The 18,155-nt window shown below is 41.1% G+C and overlaps 3 protein-coding genes across 3 annotated transcripts in view; all 3 read right to left on the reverse strand.

Moving 5' to 3' along the window:
• The window catches only part of Golgin104 (Golgin 104), a 192,719-nt gene that overhangs the window by 157,637 nt on the left and 16,927 nt on the right, over positions 1–18,155 (reverse strand). The window lies entirely within an intron of this gene.
• Positions 632–4,848, reverse strand: LOC135701413 (uncharacterized). The gene has a single exon (XM_065222205.1). It carries the CDS (start codon positions 1,797–1,799, stop codon positions 849–851), a length of 951 nt encoding a protein of 316 aa, XP_065078277.1. The 5' UTR covers positions 1,800–4,848; the 3' UTR covers positions 632–848.
• LOC135701415 (uncharacterized) lies at positions 10,024–13,453 on the reverse strand. Its single transcript, XM_065222207.1, has one exon. It carries the CDS (start codon positions 11,023–11,025, stop codon positions 10,075–10,077), a length of 951 nt encoding a protein of 316 aa, XP_065078279.1. The 5' UTR covers positions 11,026–13,453; the 3' UTR covers positions 10,024–10,074.

The raw sequence follows: 18,155 nt of genomic DNA on the forward strand, positions 1-18,155 counted from the left end.
AGACTTTCTGAAGTTTCTTATTTAAGTTCATTTGATGATTATGATGCTAATGATAATTATAATGAATTTATAATGAATAAATAATTAAAATCTCTAATTCACCTAATCAATCATAATCGGGTGCACGACGTTAGACATACGGTCGTTAGGCATACGGACGTTAGGCATACGTACGTTAGGCATACGGACGTTAGGCATAATGTACGATAGGCATAATGGACGTTGGGCATAAAGGACGCTAGGCATAATGGACGTTAGGCATAATCTACCGGATGAATTCCAGAAGGATAATAATGGAGACCGTCTATTGATTGCTGACTTTGGTGACAATAATGAAAGAGCCTTAATTTTTGGAACTCATGAACGACGTCTTGGACAGGCAAAGTATTGGGTTACAGATGGTACGTTTGCCACAGTTCCTTGTTTGTTTCGGCAACTCGTCACTGTTCATGGAAGTATCGCTCCCTCACATCAGCAGATCTCGGCAAAACTTCCGTTTGTTAGCTGAAACTCGGCAAGTTTTTCACTGAGATCCAGCAAAATAAAATCCCGAGCTGCTCGGTGGTGCCCATCTCGGCGAAAAAATCTAAGTGTGTAGCTATATGATCTGCTTTGAAGGTGTGGCCTTCAAACATGTTATTGTCCATGATTTTTCAAAGGACCACATAGTGAGAACCCGTAAAGATTGGAAAAAATTGTTGATTTTTCCGGTTTTTTTAATCCAACTTTTTGCCATGACACAGTAAAAATTTGATTTGATTTCTTTATTAAAGAGACTTTCAGCCGTAGGCTGGTTCGTCTCTGAAAAATAATATATGAAAATACAGTTAATTCAAATTCATTTTTTTTCACTTTCTTCCTAGCTGCTTATTTTTGCTCCTCGTCTTGACTGGTGAGTCCGGAACTGACAATTCGTCTTCTTTTTCTTTCATCGAATTTTCATTTCCTGCTGATTCATCATTCCGGCAACCCTGGTTCGTAACATATCGTTTCGCATTGTTGTGTTTTTGTTTCGTTGACAGCCTTCGTTTGTTGGTGACGGTTAGAAATTCATCCGATTCACTATCCGTCGATTCTTGTACGCAATTGTTTCCATCGGAGTGTTGGTGCTGGGTGTTTTTGCTGGTTTCGCCTATTGTAGATTGGGTTTGATTGGTATCGAGTAATGTTTGTTCGCTGTTTTCATCGTTTGTGACCTTTCCTGCGTCTGTAGGGTCATTGACAGTAATGCGTGATATAGAGCTTTTACACTTTTGTCGGGGATGAGCCTTTTGTCCACAGAACCTCCAGGTGTTTGCTTGATTGCGATATGTAATCAATGTTGTCTCACCATCGATCGTCAGATAGGAAGGGATGAGTTGTTTGAGTTTCATCCGTACTACACGTACTCCATTGTAGATGCCGGGAAAATAATTCTTCCACATTTCTCTGCTGATGAAAAGAATAGTACCGTATGGTCGCATACTTTCTATAATCACCGTGTTAGGTGTTTTCGGAGGGAGATCATGGATTCTCACGTTAACGGCTTCGTCTTCCACGAACACGGGAATTTTGTAAGCTTTTTTCTCGCACTGCATAGTGTGTTGTAGATGATGTGATGCAAAGTAGCGCTTGGCTGTTGCTGCATCTACCATCTCGACGTAGACACAGTTTCTAACATTGTGAAACTGGATGTTTAAGGCATCCGCTATGTCCAGTTTCAACTCACCGTACATGAATTTCTGTACGGCAGATGCATCTGGTCGCTTCGGCAGCACCCTAAAGTCTACTACCAAGGTGTTCTCACGTTTAGCACCCATCTGATAGAAAACTCATTAGCTTGTAACCTGATAACGAGACGGATAAAAGAAACACGTCTTTCACGCACGGGGCTTAGTTGTCAACTGACAGTAAAAATGTTTTAACACTCTTTAAAATTTGTCAAACCTCTTAACGGAATCCTTTTATGAAGAGCTTTGTAGTATGTTGGTTTATTTCCTTTAAATTCCGTGCCAAGTACTCAGCACCACTGAAGAATCCATCTTTTATCTACGAGTTAAATACTAATCAATGGGTACTAAAAATCAGCAGGTATCCACTGCCATGTCACAATTTACCTAAACATGTACCTAAATTTAGTCTCCAACAGGTAGATGTATGTTATGATGTGTGGTTTTAGGTAGCATGCTAAAGAGTCTCGTGTATCCGTTTCCTTGATCTCTATTAAGCAATGTTGATGGATTATGTTTAAATATTTCTAAACTTTCTGCTACTTCTAGTTTCCAAGGCGAAGATACATTCCGCAGGATATTAATGTTATCCTTTGTCAAATTGTGCCCCTTTGTAAATATATGTTCTGCAACCTTTGATTTTTTTAATGGGTAGTTTTCAAGACTTGACCCATTTGAATAAATTTTGCTTCTATCTTTGACAATACAGCAGAAGGACTAGCCTATGTTGGCCACTTGAACACTGGATTCCGTGTGTATTGTTTCAAGATAGTTATAGAAAAAATGCTGTGACGTGTGCGCGTAGATTCATCAGCGTAGTAAACCGATTAAATAAGTAAATCCGTTTCGAACAAAATATCTAAATTATGTAAGTTACGAAAACCGCGCGAATTCCGAAAGCCGTGCGAGTTAACCGAAGCGAAAAAAAAATGCTTATTATCATTTAAAGAGTGCCACCACGATAGGCTCGCCTTTCTTGCCTTCTTTCACTTGCAGTGGTACCGTAAGGTTCACGTTATTTACGCCAATTAACAGGCGGGAACAGCCTTCTCGTAGCTGACAATTGGCATACCCTGAAGATAACGGTAACGTTGCGCAAGATCATTGTAGTTAAGGCTCTGATCCGGCAAAGTCAGCTCCTTCACAGTACGAATGTCATTGAGGGTGAACTGTTTCTGACTGTTCGCCCCTCTAATCGAAACTCGAACATGTTTCGACTCCAACTCGACTCTGGCAACGTTCCCTGTCCACTTGAGGCACAACGGTTTCGTCCATCCATCGATACCGAGCTGCTCCACCAGGCTGCTCTCAATCAGCGATAGATCTGACCCGTCGTCCAGGAAGGCGAACGTTTCGATGGACGCTCGGGGTCCTGAGGTGATGACAGGATCAATACGAAATAGTAGAGTTTGTTTATATTGTCGATGAGTGTGATTCTGCACCGTTGATAGCCTTGGCGTAGGCTGACCGCTCGAACGGTTTGAATGCAGCAGTGGATGGTGCCGGAATTGACATCCTTCGATCATGCATTGTGTTGCACTTCTGCAACTCCTCCTACCGTGTGCGTTGAGACAACTCCAGCATAGACCGTTTGTTTGTGCGAGCTTCCATCGATCGTTCACGTTATACGACTTGAACACCGGGCACTCTGCTATACGATGACCAAATTTCTTACAGCAAACACATACACGCTCCTTCTGGCTCGCTGACTCACAGATGGGTTCTGCTCCGCTAAGGTGACTGTTGACTGCTACTTTGTGCTTCTGCTGGCCACTGCTGCTCCCACCAACATATATTGTTACTCTGCTAACCGCTGTAACCACTCCGTGCATGAAATCGCCGAAGGTTTTTAAGATTGATAACCGGGTGCCGCTGCATATGTTCCGCCCTTTGCATCTTGGTGTGTGACGATAGTTTTTCCACCAATTCCATCAGCAAGGTTGGATTAGAAAGGTGCTCTAGTAGTCCGGCCGCTTCCAAATGGTCGCACAGGCAGCGTACTGCCATTCCAAAGTCGATGATGGTCTCCAATTTCTCCGCTTTTGGCGCCGCAACACTCCGCACCTTCTGTAGCAAAGCACTTATCAATAATTCGGGCCTTCCGTACAACAGACGTACGGTATCGATTACTTGTGGAACAGATTCGGGAAGCAGTAACCGGCTTTTGACAGATTCGTATGCGTGGCCTTTCAAACAGCGCTGGAGACGAGCGAGATTCTCAGCACTGTTGTATTCACAAGCCAGCGTAGTATTGTTAAAGCTGCTTATGAATATTGGCTAATCCGCGGGATTACCGGAAAATGTGGGTAAGTCGCGAGCCATTACTTGTCGGGTGGCTAACTGCGAGGGGGAAGGACCAGATTCGGGTGTGGAGAGAGGAACCGTAGGGGTGGGATGGCCTGGAAGAATAGGCTCCGTCCCAATAGGTCATGCCGAACTTGTTTAATTTAGTAGCGGACTAATTGACCCCAATTTTGCTAGCAGATCTTGATAAGAACTGTAGTTCGGTTGAGCGGAACATGTTGGATTCATAGTGGGATTAATTGGTGGCTTACCTGTTGGCATTACGGGGGGCGAGGGTTGGGTAATGTTACCTACGGTTTGTGTAACGTGATCGTTGACCTGTCGCTTCGGAACCGTTTTGGGAATCGCGCCTGTATACCGCTGCTGACTCCCTTGAAGCTGCGACCGATATGTCGTTGTTTCCATTGCATCACTCGTTGCAAGCTTGCTCGTCGACTCACCCAGCTGCGGTTGCTCATATTGTCATTGTCTTCCTCCAGTTGCTCCTCCAGCAGAGTATACTTCTCCTGCATAAGCTTTTTCTCCATTTCGATGGCCCTTTTCTCCGCTTCCATTGCGCGCTGCTGAATTGCGCGCTCCTCCTCTAGCTTCTGCAATCTCAGGGCAATTCGGGCCGACTTATTGGTGGACTTCGAGTTGATACTCGTTGGCAGACAATTGCGGCAAGTCCATGGTCTTTCGGCTACCGACCCCGTCACTCCTGCGCAACGCATGTGCCACCAGCTATCGCACTGGTCACACTGCACAAAATTATCGAAAGAAACGGGGCGCGAGCAGTTCACGTAGCCTCCCGTCTTATCCATGTCCAGCGTGAGCGTGGATTCATTCGCACCGGTACGACCCGCACTCATAACGTAAATTTTAAAGATTTGTTACGGCAGGCAGAATGAAAAATTATACGTTTCGGACACCGGGTTTTGAGTAGCACATAAACAAATCTTTTCGATTTAGTGCAGCTTTAAAGGTGTTCTATGTGTACAAATGATATGCTTGAAATCTATGTTTGTTACTTGTTTAGAAATGTTTCTGTATGTGCTTTTAACTAGGCAAACTTCACTACTAGTAAAAAATTGAATCGCTTAGGTATTAATAAATTTTAGAATAAAAAATGTTCGCTGGAGTAGCTTCTATTTTGCTTGTTGCTTTGCTATCCGTTCTGTTGTTCCCCGTCGGAAGTAGTTTGTCCCCTTCTTTCCTTACTGTCACCTGTCATACGTTCAGCTGACCGTTGACAGCCGTCATCGGAGTTTAGCTGGGGCGACAACGCGGAACGCCAACCTGAAGCAGTGCACCCAGCGGCAACAACTACATAAGCTCAAACCGTTTGACAAGCTCTACCGAATTGCGTATCACTTCTGCGTAAGGTCCGTAGACGTAGGCGCGTTGAATCCGACAGTCGGCAAAGGTTTAACCTGTACCAACACCGATTAAGGAACGACCTCGAGTCAGTCAAACCGTTTAGACATCTAAATTACGTAAGATTCGAAAATCGCGCAAATTGTGAACGCCACGCGAAACAACCGTAGAGAAAAAACAGCTTATTATCACTTAAAGAGTGCAACCAAAATAAATGTGATAGCATACGTTGACAAGTTGATTAATTTTGGATTCCTCCCTAAATATTCTACTTATTTCACCGTTGAGTTTTTTTTTTCTATTTAGTTATTTTACCGCACGGATCAATCATTTCAATATTTCGCGCCCGTACCGGACAAATTCTATACTACAGAAGCTCAAAAAAAAAACTTTTGGTGAGCTCTATCGCATTGCGAATAACTTCTGCGTAAACTCCATAGACGTAGGCGCGTTGATTCCGCCAGCCGCGAAAACTTAAACATGCATCAATAACACATAAGGAAAGATCGATTTTACGTAGGGTTTAGTTCATATATTAACATTGACTGCTGTTTACAAATGTAAGTACTTGAACACTAAGAAATAAGTTAACTCAAATGCTTTAACCGGATACATAAGACATTTCGCTACCTAAAACCACACATCGTAGCATGCATCTACCTGTTGGAGACTAAATTTAAGTACATGTTTAGGTAAATTGTGACATGGCAGAGGATACCTGCTGATTTTTAGTACCTATTGATTAGTATTTAATTCGTAGATAAAAGATGGATTCTTCAGTGGTGTTGAGTACTTGGCACTGATGAAGTCTGCAAGTAGTAGACGAAATACGCGTATCTGTCAAAAGATTACCTATAACGGAATTTAAAGGAATAAACCAACACATATGCTTTTACACGTAAATTTTTCTTAAATCTAGAGGAAAAAACTGCTTTTTTAAAGCGTTTTTGTGCGTTAAAAAACATAAAAAATGAAACAAAAAACAATTTTTACCGATGAAATATTTTAAATCTTATAGATTATGAAACTAGAGGTCCCAAACTATCATATAGTGCAATCAAATTTTAGGTACATTCACTTTGAATAAAAGTCACCTTTAAACATAGCGTGAACCGTTTTCAGGACACCTGCCAACAGAATCGATATGATGATGGCATATTTCCTCTATGTTCATGATTCCATGCAATTTAGAAAAAAAAATCGCCAAACTCCAAACTTTCAGGAATTAACCATTTTCCAGGTGATTCCTGATATCCAGAATACCGTTTTTCGGCCATGGTATATTTTTTCTAAGCTCATGATTGTAGCTAATTTAGAAACTCAAGTTTCTACTTTCAGGAATGGACCATTTTCCCATCTCTAACAGATTTTCTAGTTCCGACTAGCCATGGTATAATTTTTCTAAGCTCATGATTGTAGCTAATTTAAAAACTCAAGTTTCTACTTTCAGAAATGGACCATTTTCCTATCTCTAACAGATTTTCTAGTTCCGACTAGCCAACCACAAGTCCAATTGGTTCCCTGTCTGTTCCATTTGATAGCACATATTCAACCAATGGAAACTAACGGTTTTAAATTGGCTCACTACTTGACTAGCCTATTGGTCCCAAGTACATCTATAGGAGTACCCCATTCAAGTCGAAATTCTAGTACTAGATAAAACGAGGGGTTCGTGGATTTTCCTATGTTTCGAGGGGTGCATTGATTAGCTTGGAACCGAAGTACCAGAGCTGAGCTGGTGAGCAAGTTTCTTCGGGACCTTCTGGACTTAGAGTTACCCTATGGTCATATCTTTCCAATAGTGACTGAATCTTAAAATGTGGTAACCAAATTTTTGAGAATCAGTCATGTCAACCAGGCTTGCTTCCACTCACTTGCTGTAAAAAAATGATTTTCGGAATTTTGAAATAATTGATAACATGTTAGATACAAAAAGATATTAAAATGCAAGTGTCACACATAAAACCTGTCTAATTCGCTTGCAGATAGTCACAATCAGCGATTTTACGTCTCGCGAGCGCTCACTCTAAGTGAACGCTCACGAATCATAGAATTGCTGATTGTGACACTCTGAAAGCGAAATTGACAGGTTTTAAGTGTCAAACACTTGCCTTTCAACCTCTTCTTGTATCTAGCAAGAACAAAATATAATTATAATACCTAATAATTTCAAAATTCCGATAATCATTTTTATAGCAAGTGAGTAGAAGCAAGCCTGGATGTGTTTGGTGGCCATCGGATGGCTAAGTTCATCCGGATTCGATTCCAGCTTCCCTCGCAGTTCCAGAGTATCATGAATAGTCTAGTGATGTTTCACTTTTTGGTAAGTTTCTTTTCTTTTCTTTTTTTATTGGGTATCAAGCTGGAGCTGCGTGACAGCTTAGTTTTCAACACTTGACCCATTTGAATAAATTTTGCTTTTATTTTTGACAATACAGCAGAAGGACTAGCCTATGTTGGCCGCTTGAACACTGGATTCCGTGTGTATTGTTTCAAGATAGTTATAGAACAAATGCTGTGACGAGTGCGCGTAGATACATCCGCGTAGTAAACCGATTGAATAAGTAAATCCGTTTCGAACGAAATATCTAAATTATGTAAGTTACGAAAACCACGCGAATTCAGAAAGCCGTGCGAGACAACCGAAGCGAGAAAAAAAGGCTTATTATCATTTAAAGAGTGCCACCAAAATAAATGTGATAGCCTTTGTTGGCAGGTTGATTAATTTTGGTTTCCTTCCTAGATATTCTACTTATTTTATTGTTGAGCTTTGTTTCAATTAAGTTATTTTACCGCACGTATCAATCATTTCAAGATTTCGCGACCATACTGATCAAATTCTATACTACATAAGCTCAAAAAGGTTTGACAAGGTCTACCGAATTGCGTATCACTTCTGCGTAAGCTCCGTAGACGTAGGCGTGTTGAATCCGACAGTCGGCAAAGGTTTAACCTGTACCAACACCGCTTAAGGAACGACCTCGAGTCAGTAAAACCATTTAGAGCTAAGCATCTAAATTACGTAAGATACGAAAATCGCGGTAGTTGTGAACGCCACGCGAAACAACCGTAGAGAAAAAACAGCTTATTATCACTTAAAGAGTGCCACCAAAATAAATGTGATAGCCTACGTTGGCAAGTTGATTAATTTTGGTTTCCTCCCTAAATATTCTACTTATTTTATTGTTGAGCTTTGTTTCAATTAAGTTATTTTAATTATATCATCAATCATTTCAAGATTTCGCGACCGTACCGAACAAATTCTATACTGCAGAAGCTCAAAAAACTTTTGGTGAGCTCTACGGCATTGCGAATCACTTCTGCGTAAGCTCCGTAGACGTAGGCGCGTTGATACCGACAGCCGCGAAAAGTTAAACATGCATCAATACCACATAAGGAAAGATCGATTTTACGTAGGGTTTAGTTCATAGATTAACATTGACTGCTGTTTACAAATGTAGGTACTTGAACACTAAGAAATAAGTTAACTCAAATGCTTTAACCGTATATATAAGAGATTTTGCGTATTGAGAGAATAATATAGTAATCGAGTACAACAAACTCAGGGGAAATCAATACCTCCAAAAGTTGATAAGTAATTAATTGTCACATACCTCTACTTGTACTTATTTGATAAACTATTCCTCTCCTTGTTAATCTGCTTGCGTTTTCTTATTAAAGTTCAAGACTAAATAAGAAGCTTTATTCTACAACTTTAAAGGTTAGTTGCCTCTCTAAGCGGACCCCCCGCATCTTAATTCTTTTGTTAATCTACTTTATGTCATTAGACTTTCTGAAGTTTCTTATTTAAGTTCATTTGATGATTATGATGCTAATGATAATTATAATGAATTTATAATGAATAAATAATTAAAATCTCTAATTCACCTAATCAATCATAATCGGGTGCACGACGTTAGACATACGGTCGTTAGGCATACGGACGTTAGGCATACGTACGTTAGGCATACGGACGTTAGGCATAATGTACGATAGGCATAATGGACGTTGGGCATAAAGGACGTTAGGCATAATGGACGTTAGGCATAATCTACCGGATGAATTCCAGAAGGATAATAATGGAGACCGTCTATTGATTGCTGACTTTGGTGACAATAATGAAAGAGCCTTAATTTTTGGAACTCATGAACGACGTCTTGGACAGGCAAAGTATTGGGTTACAGATGGTACGTTTGCCACAGTTCCTTGTTTGTTTCGGCAACTCGTCACTGTTCATGGAAGTATCGCTCCCTCACATCAGCAGATCTCGGCAAAACTTCCGTTTGTTAGCTGAATCTCGGCAAGTTTTTCACTGAGATCCAGCAAAATAAAATCCCGAGCTGCTCGGTGGTGCCCATCTCGGCGAAAAAATCTAAGTGTGTAGCTATATGATTGAAACAATTCTTAATTTTTATTGAACACCCGTTATGATTGTATGTCAATAATTGTAATCTAATAGTTATCTGCTTTGAAGGTGTGGCCTTCAAACATGTTATTGTCCATGATTTTTCAAAGGACCACATAGTGAGAACCCGTAAAGATTGGAAAAAATTGTTGATTTTTCCGGTTTTTTTAATCCAACTTTTTGCCATGACACAGTAAAAATTTGATTTGATTTCTTTACTAAAGAGACTTTCAGCCGTAGGCTGGTTCGTCTCTGAAAAATAATATATGAAAATACAGTTAATTCAAATTCATTTTTTTTTCACTTTCTTCCTAGCTGCTTATTTTTGCTCCTCGTCTTGACTGGTGAGTCCGGAACTGACAATTCGTCTTCTTTTTCTTTCATCGAATTTTCATTTCCTGCTGATTCATCATTCCGGCAACCCTGGTTCGTAACATATCGTTTCGCATTGTTGTGTTTTTGTTTCGTTGACAGCCTTCGTTTGTTGGTGACGGTTAGAAATTCATCCGATTCACTATCCGTCGATTCTTGTACGCAATTGTTTCCATCGGAGTGTTGGTGCTGGGTGTTTTTGCTGGTTTCGCCTATTGTAGATTGGGTTTGATTGGTATCGAGTAATGTTTGTTCGCTGTTTTCATCGTTTGTGACCTTTCCTGCGTCTGTAGGGTCATTGACAGTAATGCGTGATATAGAGCTTTTACACTTTTGTCGGGGATGAGCCTTTTGTCCACAGAACCTCCAGGTGTTTGCTTGATTGCGATATGTAATCAATGTTGTCTCACCATCGATCGTCAGATAGGAAGGGATGAGTTGTTTGAGTTTCATCCGTACTACACGTACTCCATTGTAGATGCCGGGAAAATAATTCTTCCACATTTCTCTGCTGATGAAAAGAATAGTACCGTATGGTCGCATACTTTCTATAATCACCGTGTTAGGTGTTTTCGGAGGGAGATCATGGATTCTCACGTTAACGGCTTCGTCTTCCACGAACACGGGAATTTTGTAAGCTTTTTTCTCGCACTGCATAGTGTGTTGTAGATGATGTGATGCAAAGTAGCGCTTGGCTGTTGCTGCATCTACCATCTCGACGTAGACACAGTTTCTAACATTGTGAAACTGGATGTTTAAGGCATCCGCTATGTCCAGTTTCAACTCACCGTACATGAATTTCTGTACGGCAGATGCATCTGGTCGCTTCGGCAGCACCCTAAAGTCTACTACCAAGGTGTTCTCACGTTTAGCACCCATCTGATAGAAAACTCATTAGCTTGTAACCTGATAACGAGACGGATAAAAGAAACACGTCTTTCACGCACGGGGCTTAGTTGTCAACTGACAGTAAAAATGTTTTAACACTCTTTAAAATTTGTCAAACCTCTTAACGGAATCCTTTTATGAAGAGCTTTGTAGTATGTTGGTTTATTTCCTTTAAATTCCGTGCCAAGTACTCAGCACCACTGAAGAATCCATCTTTTATCTACGAGTTAAATACTAATCAATGGGTACTAAAAATCAGCAGGTATCCACTGCCATGTCACAATTTACCTAAACATGTACCTAAATTTAGTCTCCAACAGGTAGATGTATGTTATGATGTGTGGTTTTAGGTAGCATGCTAAAGAGTCTCGTGTATCCGTTTCCTTGATCTCTATTAAGCAATGTTGATGGATTATGTTTAAATATTTCTAAACTTTCTGCTACTTCTAGTTTCCAAGGCGAAGATACATTCCGCAGGATATTAATGTTATCCTTTGTCAAATTGTGCCCCTTTGTAAATATATGTTCTGCAACCTTTGATTTTTTTAATGGGTAGTTTTCAAGACTTGACCCATTTGAATAAATTTTGCTTCTATCTTTGACAATACAGCAGAAGGACTAGCCTATGTTGGCCACTTGAACACTGGATTCCGTGTGTATTGTTTCAAGATAGTTATAGAAAAAATGCTGTGACGTGTGCGCGTAGATTCATCAGCGTAGTAAACCGATTAAATAAGTAAATCCGTTTCGAACAAAATATCTAAATTATGTAAGTTACGAAAACCGCGCGAATTCCGAAAGCCGTGCGAGTTAACCGAAGCGAAAAAAAAATGCTTATTATCATTTAAAGAGTGCCACCACGATAGGCTCGCCTTTCTTGCCTTCTTTCACTTGCAGTGGTACCGTAAGGTTCACGTTATTTACGCCAATTAACAGGCGGGAACAGCCTTCTCGTAGCTGACAATTGGCATACCCTGAAGATAACGGTAACGTTGCGCAAGATCATTGTAGTTAAGGCTCTGATCCGGCAAAGTCAGCTCCTTCACAGTACGAATGTCATTGAGGGTGAACTGTTTCTGACTGTTCGCCCCTCTAATCGAAACTCGAACATGTTTCGACTCCAACTCGACTCTGGCAACGTTCCCTGTCCACTTGAGGCACAACGGTTTCGTCCATCCATCGATACCGAGCTGCTCCACCAGGCTGCTCTCAATCAGCGATAGATCTGACCCGTCGTCCAGGAAGGCGAACGTTTCGATGGACGCTCGGGGTCCTGAGGTGATGACAGGATCAATACGAAATAGTAGAGTTTGTTTATATTGTCGATGAGTGTGATTCTGCACCGTTGATAGCCTTGGCGTAGGCTGACCGCTCGAACGGTTTGAATGCAGCAGTGGATGGTGCCGGAATTGACATCCTTCGATCATGCATTGTGTTGCACTTCTGCAACTCCTCCTACCGTGTGCGTTGAGACAACTCCAGCATAGACCGTTTGTTTGTGCGAGCTTCCATCGATCGTTCACGTTATACGACTTGAACACCGGGCACTCTGCTATACGATGACCAAATTTCTTACAGCAAACACATACACGCTCCTTCTGGCTCGCTGACTCACAGATGGGTTCTGCTCCGCTAAGGTGACTGTTGACTGCTACTTTGTGCTTCTGCTGGCCACTGCTGCTCCCACCAACATATATTGTTACTCTGCTAACCGCTGTAACCACTCCGTGCATGAAATCGCCGAAGGTTTTTAAGATTGATAACCGGGTGCCGCTGCATATGTTCCGCCCTTTGCATCTTGGTGTGTGACGATAGTTTTTCCACCAATTCCATCAGCAAGGTTGGATTAGAAAGGTGCTCTAGTAGTCCGGCCGCTTCCAAATGGTCGCACAGGCAGCGTACTGCCATTCCAAAGTCGATGATGGTCTCCAATTTCTCCGCTTTTGGCGCCGCAACACTCCGCACCTTCTGTAGCAAAGCACTTATCAATAATTCGGGCCTTCCGTACAACAGACGTACGGTATCGATTACTTGTGGAACAGATTCGGGAAGCAGTAACCGGCTTTTGACAGATTCGTATGCGTGGCCTTTCAAACAGCGCTGGAGACGAGCGAGATTCTCAGCACTGTTGTATTCACAAGCCAGCGTAGTATTGTTAAAGCTGCTTATGAATATTGGCTAATCCGCGGGATTACCGGAAAATGTGGGTAAGTCGCGAGCCATTACTTGTCGGGTGGCTAACTGCGAGGGGGAAGGACCAGATTCGGGTGTGGAGAGAGGAACCGTAGGGGTGGGATGGCCTGGAAGAATAGGCTCCGTCCCAATAGGTCATGCCGAACTTGTTTAATTTAGTAGCGGACTAATTGACCCCAATTTTGCTAGCAGATCTTGATAAGAACTGTAGTTCGGTTGAGCGGAACATGTTGGTTTCATAGTGGGATTAATTGGTGGCTTACCTGTTGGCATTACGGGGGGCGAGGGTTGGGTAATGTTACCTACGGTTTGTGTAACGTGATCGTTGACCTGTCGCTTCGGAACCGTTTTGGGAATCGCGCCTGTATACCGCTGCTGACTCCCTTGAAGCTGCGACCGATATGTCGTTGTTTCCTGCGGCTGCGCCGAATTGTGGTGCAACTCCATATGATTCATATTTTCCGACTTCTTAGTTGCTCGACCTCCCGTAGCCTCTTCTTCTAGCGCAACATTAGATGGTTGGTGATCCACCCATTGCATCACTCGTTGCAAGCTTGCTCGTCGACTCACCCAGCTGCGGTTGCTCATATTGTCATTGTCTTCCTCCAGTTGCTCCTCCAGCAGAGTATACTTCTCCTGCATAAGCTTTTTCTCCATTTCGATGGCCCTTTTCTCCGCTTCCATTGCGCGCTGCTGAATTGCGCGCTCCTCCTCTAGCTTCTGCAATCTCAGGGCAATTCGGGCCGACTTATTGGTGGACTTCGAGTTGATACTCGTTGGCAGACAATTGCGGCAAGTCCATGGTCTTTCGGCTACCGACCCCGTCACTCCTGCGCAACGCATGTGCCACCAGCTATCGCACTGGTCACACTGCACAAAATTATCGAAAGAAACGGGGCGCGAGCAGTTCACGTAGCCTCCCGTCTTATCCATGTCCAGCGTGAGCGTGGATTCATTCGCACCGGTACGACCCGCACTCATAACGTAAATTTTAAAGATTTGTTACGGCAGGCAGAATGAAAAATTATACGTTTCGGACACCGGGTTTTGAGCAGCACATAAACAAATCTTTTCGATTTAGTGCAGCTTTAAAGGTGTTCTATGTGTACAAATGATATGCTTGAAATCTATGTTTGTTACTTGTTTAGAAATGTTTCTGTATGTGCTTTTAACTAGGCAAACTTCACTACTAGTAAAAAATTGAATCGCTTAGGTATTAATAAATTTTAGAATAAAAAATGTTCGCTGGAGTAGCTTCTATTTTGCTTGTTGCTTTGCTATCCGTTCTGTTGTTCCTCGTCGGAAGTAGTTTGTCCCCTTCTTTCCTTACTGTCACCTGTCATACGTTCAGCTGACCGTTGACAGCCGTCATCGGAGTTTAGCTGGGGCGACAACGCGGAACGCCAACCTGAAGCAGTGCACCCAGCGGCAACAACTACATAAGCTCAAACCGTTTGACAAGCTCTACCGAATTGCGTATCACTTCTGCGTAAGGTCCGTAGACGTAGGCGCGTTGAATCCGACAGTCGGCAAAGGTTTAACCTGTACCAACACCGATTAAGGAACGACCTCGAGTCAGTCAAACCGTTTAGACATCTAAATTACGTAAGATACGAAAATCGCGCAAATTGTGAACGCCACGCGAAACAACCGTAGAGAAAAAACAGCTTATTATCACTTAAAGAGTGCAACCAAAATAAATGTGATAGCATACGTTGACAAGTTGATTAATTTTGGATTCCTCCCTAAATATTCTACTTATTTCACTGTTGAGTTTTTTTTTTCTATTTAGTTATTTTACCGCACGGATCAATCATTTCAATATTTCGCGACCGTACCGGACAAATTCTATACTACAGAAGCTCAAAAAAAAACTTTTGGTGAGCTCTATCGCATTGCGAATAACTTCTGCGTAAACTCCATAGACGTAGGCGCGTTGATTCCGCCAGCCGCGAAAACTTAAACATGCATCAATAACACATAAGGAAAGATCGATTTTACGTAGGGTTTAGTTCATATATTAACATTGACTGCTGTTTACAAATGTAAGTACTTGAACACTAAGAAATAAGTTAACTCAAATGCTTTAACCGCATACATAAGAGATTTCGCTACCTAAAACCACACATCGTAGCATGCATCTACCTGTTGGAGACTAAATTTAAGTACATGTTTAGGTAAATTGTGACATGGCAGAGGATACCTGCTGATTTTTAGTACCTATTGATTAGTATTTAATTCGTAGATAAAAGATGGATTCTTCAGTGGTGTTGAGTACTTGGCACTGATGAAGTCTGCAAGTAGTAGACGAAATACGCGTATCTGTCAAAAGATTACCTATAACGGAATTTAAAGGAATAAACCAACACATATGCTTTTACACGTAAATTTTTCTTAAATCTAGAGGAAAAAACTGCTTTTTTAAAGCGTTTTTGTGCGTTAAAAAACATAAAAAATGAAACAAAAAACAATTTTTACCGATGAAATATTTTAAATCTTATAGATTATGAAACTAGAGGTCCCAAACTATCATATAGTGCAATCAAATTTTAGGTACATTCACTTTGAATAAAAGTCACCTTTAAACATAGCGTGAACCGTTTTCAGGACACCGCCAACAGAATCGATATGATGATGGCATATTTCCTCTATGTTCATGATTCCATGCAATTTAGAAAAAAAAATCGCCAAACTCCAAACTTTCAGGAATTAACCATTTTCCAGGTGATTCCTGATATCCAGAATACCGTTTTTCGGCCATGGTATATTTTTTCTAAGCTCATGATTGTAGCTAATTTAGAAACTCAAGTTTCTACTTTCAGGAATGGACCATTTTCCCATCTCTAACAGATTTTCTAGTTCCGACTAGCCATGGTATAATTTTTCTAAGCTCATGATTGTAGCTAATTTAAAAACTCAAGTTTCTACTTTCAGAAATGGACCATTTTCCTATCTCTAACAGATTTTCTAGTTCCGACTAGCCAACCACAAGTCCAATTGGTTCCCTGTCTGTTCCATTTGATAGCACATATTCAACCAATGGAAACTAACGGTTTTAAATTTGCTCACTACTTGACTAGCCTATTGGTCCCAAGTACATCTATAGGAGTACCCCATTCAAGTCGAAATTGTAGTACTAGATAAAACGAGGGGTTCGTGGATTTTCCTATGTTTCGAGGGGTGCATTGATTAGCTTGGAACCGAAGTACCAGAGCTGGTGAGCAAGTTTCTTCGGGACCTTCTGGACTTAGAGTTACCCTATGGTCATATCTTTCCAATAGTGACTGAATCTTAAAATGTGGTAACCAAATTTTTGAGAATCAGTCATGTCAACCAGGCTTGCTTCCACTCACTTGCTGTAAAAAAATGATTTTCGGAATTTTGAAATAATTGATAACATGTTAGATACAAAAAGATATTAAAATGCAAGTGTCACACATAAAACCTGTCTAATTCGCTTGCAGATAGTCACAATCAGCGATTTTACGTCTCGCGAGCGCTCACTCTAAGTGAACGCTCACGAATCATAGAATTGCTGATTGTGACACTCTGAAAGCGAAATTGACAGGTTTTAAGTGTCAAACACTTGCCTTTCAACCTCTTCTTGTATCTAGCAAGAACAAAATATAATTATAATACCTAATAATTTCAAAATTCCGATAATCATTTTTATAGCAAGTGAGTAGAAGCAAGCCTGGATGTGTTTGGTGGCCATCGGATGGCTAAGTTCATCCGGATTCGATTCCAGCTTCCCTCGCAGTTCCAGAGTATCATGAATAGTCTAGTGATGTTTCACTTTTTGGTAAGTTTCTTTTCTTTTCTTTTTTTATTGGGTATCAAGCTGGAGCTGCGTGACAGCTTAGTTTTCAACACTTGACCCATTTGAATAAATTTTGCTTTTATTTTTGACAATACAGCAGAAGGACTAGCCTATGTTGGCCGCTTGAACACTGGATTCCGTGTGTATTGTTTCAAGATAGTTATAGAACAAATGCTGTGACGAGTGCGCGTAGATACATCCGCGTAGTAAACCGATTGAATAAGTAAATCCGTTTCGAACGAAATATCTAAATTATGTAAGTTACGAAAACCACGCGAATTCAGAAAGCCGTGCGAGACAACCGAAGCGAGAAAAAAAGGCTTATTATCATTTAAAGAGTGCCACCAAAATAAATGTGATAGCCTTTGTTGGCAGGTTGATTAATTTTGGTTTCCTTCCTAGATATTCTACTTATTTTATTGTTGAGCTTTGTTTCAATTAAGTTATTTTACCGCACGTATCAATCATTTCAAGATTTCGCGACCATACTGATCAAATTCTATACTACATAAGCTCAAAAAGGTTTGACAAGGTCTACCGAATTGCGTATCACTTCTGCGTAAGCTCCGTAGACGTAGGCGTGTTGAATCCGACAGTCGGCAAAGGTTTAACCTGTACCAACACCGCTTAAGGAACGACCTCGAGTCAGTAAAACCATTTAGAGCTAAGCATCTAAATTACGTAAGATACGAAAATCGCGGTAGTTGTGAACGCCACGCGAAACAACCGTAGAGAAAAAACAGCTTATTATCACTTAAAGAGTGCCACCAAAATAAATGTGATAGCCTACGTTGGCAAGTTGATTAATTTTGGTTTCCTCCCTAAATATTCTACTTATTTTATTGTTGAGCTTTGTTTCAATTAAGTTATTTTAATTATATCATCAATCATTTCAAGATTTCGCGACCGTACCGAACAAATTCTATACTGCAGAAGCTCAAAAAACTTTTGGTGAGCTCTACGGCATTGCGAATCACTTCTGCGTAAGCTCCGTAGACGTAGGCGCGTTGATACCGACAGCCGCGAAAAGTTAAACATGCATCAATACCACATAAGGAAAGATCGATTTTACGTAGGGTTTAGTTCATAGATTAACATTGACTGCTGT

Source organism: Ochlerotatus camptorhynchus, unplaced genomic scaffold (assembly GCF_037179485.1).
Source record: "Ochlerotatus camptorhynchus isolate MF236.1 unplaced genomic scaffold, CSIRO-AGI_Acam_v1.1 ptg000160l, whole genome shotgun sequence".
Classification (NCBI taxonomy): Eukaryota; Metazoa; Arthropoda; class Insecta; order Diptera; family Culicidae; genus Ochlerotatus; species Ochlerotatus camptorhynchus.

What these genes read in the sequence shown, in the direction of transcription:
- LOC135701413 (XM_065222205.1), bottom strand. Translation starts at nt 1,799, where the DNA reads ATGGGTGCTAAACGTGAGAACACCTTGGTAGTAGACTTTAGGGTGCTG.
- LOC135701415 (XM_065222207.1), bottom strand. Translation starts at nt 11,025, where the DNA reads ATGGGTGCTAAACGTGAGAACACCTTGGTAGTAGACTTTAGGGTGCTG.